The sequence below is a fragment of the Trichomycterus rosablanca genome, chromosome 24 (assembly GCF_030014385.1).
Source record: "Trichomycterus rosablanca isolate fTriRos1 chromosome 24, fTriRos1.hap1, whole genome shotgun sequence".
NCBI lineage: Eukaryota > Metazoa > Chordata > Actinopteri > Siluriformes > Trichomycteridae > Trichomycterus > Trichomycterus rosablanca.
This window is the reverse complement of record NC_086011.1, coordinates 634,843-641,434: the sequence shown is the minus strand read 5'-3', so window position 1 is coordinate 641,434 and position 6,592 is coordinate 634,843. Positions and strand designations below refer to the sequence as shown.

The 6,592-nt window shown below is 36.3% G+C and overlaps 1 protein-coding gene across 1 annotated transcript; it reads right to left on the bottom strand.

The window, feature by feature from the left end:
* Window positions 1–482: 482 nt before the first annotated feature.
* hoxc11b (homeobox C11b) lies at window positions 483–5,020 on the bottom strand. The gene is made up of 2 exons (XM_062986422.1): window positions 4,318–5,020; window positions 483–899 (listed from the first exon to the last, which is right to left on the bottom strand). The coding sequence occupies exons 1-2, from the start codon at window positions 5,018–5,020 to the stop codon at window positions 667–669; spliced, it is 936 nt and encodes a 311-aa protein (XP_062842492.1). The 3' UTR covers window positions 483–666.
* Between the last annotated feature and the right edge of the window lie 1,572 nt (window positions 5,021–6,592).

Below are 6,592 nucleotides of genomic sequence, written 5' to 3'. Positions count from 1 at the left end.
ACGTTTTCTTCTCGTTTTTACTGCATGACATGTAAACAGCTAGCATAAACAACAGTATACAATGGCAGAGAAATAGAAAACCCAAATACCTTACTTCACTTTTCTTACACTTTTTCAGTTTACTTGAGTGAATAATGCAAATGAAAAAAAAATGAAGAAAATAAAAAAGTACATATTTACAGTGAGTAATACTACACAGTTGGTAATAATCACATTGCATAGTCTCTTAAAGTAGGGCATTATCTGTAAATAACGAATAAAGACTTATGTATAATAATAATATGAATAATAATAATAGCTTAATAATAGTATAACACCTTCATCACTACGGCCGTTACAAGTCAAGGATCATTACATTCAATTTATGTAAAGCGTCACTTACGCTAAATTGTTTCTCAGAAATAATAATGATTAAAAAAACTCCTGGGCAGCTCATTTTAATGAATTATTAATTTACATCCTCAGATCAAATCCTCACAAAATTATGCCTTATTAATATTTCAATGCTTAAGATGATTTGCATTTTTGTGTGTCCTGGAAAGTCCCAACAATCCAACACTGGCGAATATTTGAATCACGTGCTATTAATCACTCATTTTTGCTTTAGAATTTTGGGATTGACAAAATACAGCATCCAAAAAACAAAAACAAAAAAAACTACAGAGTTCACAAAAGCGGGTTACCAGAGAAGTACTGCAGTCGATCTCGGCTCAGTTTCTTCTCTTTCATCCGCCGGTTTTGGAACCAAATTTTCACCTGCCGGTCGGTGAGGTTTAACATGCGGGAGAGCTGCAGTCGCTTTTCTTTGTTGATGTAAACGTTAAAGAAGAATTCACGTTCAAGCTCACGGATCTGGAACTTGGTGTAGGGGCATCGCTTCTTCCGCGTCCGTGTGGCACCTAGAATGGGGCGAGGAACACATAATGGAAAATCTGATGAAGTCCAAAGTTAAGACCAAGAGATCCGCGTCTATTTCAATATCACACCAAGAGATAAAAAAAAATCATCATTACTGTCCAGTGTATAAAGTCCAGTAATCTGAAAAATCGAAAGGTGTGTTTGGTAAACGCTTGATGTAATAATTCTAACTTTATTATACCCAACGGCTGCACCAAACATCCATGCACATAATGACACTTACACTGACCCCTCTCCAAAAAAGTACCCCAACCAACAACAAAGTAAACACCAATCAACTGTTTATGCTTTCGTTTTTAAAAATAGCACACATGAGAAGAATTAGCCTTAGCAACATAGCCGAGGTCGTAATCAATGCTTTCTAAACATATAATGCACAATTTTGTGTCTTCTTTTTTTAGCAAATCTAATACTGACACCTAACCCAAACGCCTCTTACTAAAATATATAAAATGAATAACAATAAAAACAAACATGAATACACTAATTGTTTTATTAACTAACAAAAAAGCATCAAAGTACTGAGGTAAACTGTTGGACTCGCTAATACGCGTTGTAGTGGAACGCCATAGAGTCTGTTATATGTTCTAAATAATTCTGGCCTAACTTGTCTTTCTTAGATTTACTTTATGTTTTTACGTCCTGTTCTGTTCTTTTCCATGATCGAGGTCACATAGCACGTACTGAGTATATGAAAAATATCTTAACACTTACACTTTTAAATATGTAAAAAATACCTTATATGATTATAAAAAAAAACCTTACTCATAATTTACTATCACAGCGTCTAATGCTGATACTAAATATAAATAATGATTCCCTCAAATTCTACCTAAATCTACTAAATGTACAGATTAAGATGTTTAGCTGATCATTTCTGTTTTGAAAGAACACTGGTGATGGTTTATTACTGCGTTCTGAATAAACACTGCTGAGTTCAAAATAATTTAATCAATATAAAACTCTACGTTATTGAAACTACTTCTGGTTCATCAACACACAACAAGAGTGTTTTACCGACACCGAGGATGGGTAATGTTTAGTTCAAAATTAAGATTTTATATATTTTATACATATTTGACCTCTCACATTTATATATATATATAATATATATAATTTTACCTCTCCCGAAAAGCATTCTATACAACCTGGCACTGGATAACCTGCATTAAAAATTTTATTCGACTAAAATATGTATGAAGGCTTAATAACGCACGAATTATTAGTTGCACGTTTCCTAACGCTACTCCAAATGGAAAAGTCTGCCATATCATTCCGTACCACTATTATTTCCTACTATTACTATAAGATGAGCCCACGATACAACCATGGACGAACTTTGATTAAAAAACGTAATAATAAATTGTTGTACAAATAGCCCACTCGTCCATTTTACCCTAAACTACAAAATAAAGGTCTGTGTAGGCTTACTGACTGTATTTAACTTGTGTTTGTGACATTCAAGGCCATGGTTTATTATTTATTTTCAAAGAAACAACCCCAAGTTCAATGTGGGCAGAGCTTCGGAAAAACTAATGCTATGGCTGAAACCCTCATAATCAATGTTCACACCCAATATGAACATTTTAAATAACACCACCAGCATTCTCCACATATATGGACCCTTTTAATTAAAATAGACCCTTCATATTTCCAGTTTTGACAAAAAAGAGACTGGGAGAATCCAAAATTCTGGTTTTAACGCTCTATAAAGAAAGTCAATTAATAACCCTAAAACTAATTCTATTCTAACGTACGAGTTCTAAGTCAGGAGACACTCACTACGTTTACTCACTAATACAGAAATTGTAATTAAAGCATTTTAATGCTGATGACACTGAAACTTAAAAAACATTTTCCTTAAAACCCCCTCGACCTTTTCTACTGTCAAAGTCTGTTGCAATACTAACATGTTTTCTTGTTGCAGGGCTGGAACCAGCAAAGCTACGTCTTTGAATAGTATATGTATGTTTAAGAATGTATAAGTCATGTGTTCAATATATTTAGACCATTAATGAGAACTACATGTACATTCACATGTATAAACTAAAGGTATTTACGGGTAAAGGTTTTTAATCCAGCTTCAAGCAAATGTATATTTCACTGCTTCTATTTCTGAAAGTGTTGTATACATTAAAGGATGCTTGTATATCCTGTTTAAAAACAACATATGCAGTGGTTAATTAAGGTGCAATTTAAGGGGGGCTTTAACGTTTTTAATATTTTATAAAGTTTCGTATATATTTTTTGTTTTAAAACAGTGACCAGGCTTACTGTAATATTCCACATTTCTAGTACTGAGGCTAAATGGGTTATTTATGTAGGTCTTATCTACAACCTACCCCAAATTGAGTACCTTCCACATTCCTTATTTCTTATTTCAACATGTATTATCAATATCGAATATATATATATATATATATATATATATACACTATATATTCTTCCATCAATCAAAAATCTATACTAAACTCTAAAGTAGGTGTAATAGTAAGGTCTAATAGAAATATATCCACTAAATATAACTAATGTTAAAGTCCAGCTTTACAAACGTAATCACACATTCGTTAATAAAGGTAGCTCTGTTTACTTATATTACACATTAGTAAAAAATAAAGATTTAAAATACCATAGTTTCAAAACAATAACATGATATCAATATAATGTCAGATGAAACACAAAGCCAAGTCTAGCAATACTAGGTTAGCATTCCATTTCATTTCGTAAACATAACCAAAAATGGAACGTTAATCTTGATGGTTTTTATTTGCATAATAAACAGTCCAAGCACAACAAGAACAATAAACGATTGGAAGTCTTGTTAATGTTAATGTTACCAGGGTTCGTTTAAAGCAAATGTTTGAATAAATTACGAAACGTACAAGCCGACGTGTGCTAATGCTAACAGCGAGGATAGTGAAAATGCAATGCACACTTCCCAGGCCGAGCTCTGCGCAAGTGTTAGTTAAGCATGCACGGTGAACCCCATACTGATTCTATAAACAATTACTAGGTTACACTGCATGGAGGGTTTAAATAGCAATGTTCTGCCCAATTGGGTTTTACCCTACACGTCCCCTTTTAAAAATCCTCTTTAAATGTCTATAGAGCAAGTTCATGATCAAAGTTAACATTGGTCACAACAGCTCGCTCTTAAAATTTCACAGACTGGCGTGGAGCGGTGCCTGTGTGGAACATATCGTTTATTTCTTTTCTAAGGTCTTTTCCCATCGTAAAAATTCTTCTTGTTGCAAGAAAAAGGTTTTGTAGGATATAATAAAATGCTTTAAATGCTTATAAAACTGCACGTAAAATCTGACCGGCGAAACACTGGGCTGGAGCCTTTCACCCTTCTCTTTTTTTCTCTCCTCTCCCCCTGTACGGTTGTTGAATACCTACTGGAGAGCTCGTTTTTGCAGGCGCCGTCATCTTTGGTCGCCGCAGTGGTGGTCGTGTTGTCGGTAGTGGTGTTCTCGTCTTCGTCGTCCTCATCCTCTCGGTGTTGATTATCTTTTTCTGGGTCCGACCGCGCCGCCGGATCTGCTTTACTGGTGTCCTCTTGTTTTTGCACGCAGTCCTCCACGGAACTACTGTAGGCGCCTTCAAAAAATCGGTCAAAACCTTGAGGGAGGACGTTGTTGTTCTTGCCCGTGCCGGAGTAAAAGCTGGTACCGGCTTGTTGGTGGAGGTGATGGTGATGAGGATGATGGTGGTGATGGTGGTGGTGGTTGTTGTAAACGTTCTCGTTCTTCATCAGCATTTCTGTCATGGACGACGATGGCGGAAGGCATTCCTCTGCCGTGTAGCAGGGCGCGTAACTGCCTCTGTGGTGCCACTTGGCTGACGGGTCCAGTCCGTATGACACGTCCCGAACCGGCTGCACGTGAGACAGGCTGGTCGGGTACGGGTAGGCGATCTGACGAGAGGAAGCCTGCGGCAGGAACGAGGACACCGCAGAGGAGGAAGAGGAGAATTCGGGCACGTAGTAGGCACAGTTGGGCAGGTAGAGACTCGAGCCGCAGCCCGTTCGGTCCCCGAATTCAGAACCTCTGTCTTTTCGCGTCTGGGAGCAGAAGTTGCTCAGATTGACGGAGTTAAACATCGTCCTGACTCATGCACTCGTGTGCAGTCGGGTGGATGTTTTTTTTTTTTTTTTTGCGGGGGGGAGGGTGGGTAGAAGGGGGAACTCGAACCGCAGAAAAGAGGGAGAGAGGGGGGAAATATTGGGAATGCGAGATGACGAGGGCGCACATTCCGTCTAAAGTCGCTCTTATAGACACGTGATCTAAAGTAGATATATTGTCGTATATCAATTTGGAAAAGCTTAGAGTGCGGAGGAGTGGTTGGCTTAAATTATGGAGGTAGAGCTAAACACGATCCGCTTTCAAAAGACCACAGACACGCCTGGGTAGAGGAATCTATGGTATTAATAAAGTTTTCTTAGTCCTGAAAGTGGCATAAAATTCTGTTTAGTCTGTTTTGTTAGAGCTCGTCAGTTAATGAATATTTTATATATACCATACAGAACATATAACTAATTATTAAATGTGACGTACAAAATACATGTTCTGTAAAGCGTTTTATGTTAGACTATGTTGGAGAAAACAGTTAAGGTCCAGTGTGGAAGGAATCAGTCTATCTTTAAGCACCTTTAGCTTCGGCCTTAGGGTCAGTCAAATAAAGTTTTTATTTAATTAATCGTAATGGTCCTTTGAAACAGTTAAATTGCAAACCAAACACTTAAATGCTATTTTAATATTGTATTTATTTTATTATATAATACATCTATATTGCTATTTTAATGTTATATTAATATTTATTAAACACAAAATAAGCCCAGCATTTTCCTCAAGCCTAAATTCAGTCACGCAACTTTCATAATTAATTGTACCCATTTTATTTGGATGTTTTCTTAGAATTTCTTCCTATGTGTGGTTTACCCAATAAAACACATTTTGTCCCGTTAGACATATTTTGGGATCACGTTTTAGTTATACCAGTTTCTCATTATGGAAATTTGCCTCTTCGTAAGGCAAGAAAACTAAAAATTCCAGTCTAACCTGAGGATGTGGGTTGGCGTAAAATGTACAGATTTCACGTTGATTAATGGAAAGACCTTTACACCCTTTCTTTTGCATTCTTAACATCACTGTGTTCCGGCCAACAAAGAGGACTTGGGTATGTGACCAGTCCAAATGGAGGCTTTCTACAGATAAAAGGTCGACTGCCTTCAATCAAGTACAAAGAAGGCAGACAGCTGTCCAGACAGCCCTTGAATTTGACCACCAAACTCTATGCGACAAGCCTGCCATGAAGTGCTAACCGAGTTGCAGAGCTATTTTCTCGTGAGAAGAAACGGGATATGAGATTTTGCTTACTTGATAGTTTAGCTTAAGCATTATAAGAAATACCATAGCATGCAGGACACCAACTTTATTTGGGACATTATGCTTTTATTACGTGTTAACTATGTAAAATTATTTATATAGACAAATAAAAATACACAACAACAGCAAGAACAAAGTGACTGGAGGTTTTTTTTGTCAAACAGTGAAATAATATTTAATATTTTAATATTTAATGTAAAACTAATCCTAATACAGTAATGAAGCAAAACTAATTAAACAACCAGGCACAAAAAACAAAAATTTTTAATAAGAAAAAAGCCAAATGC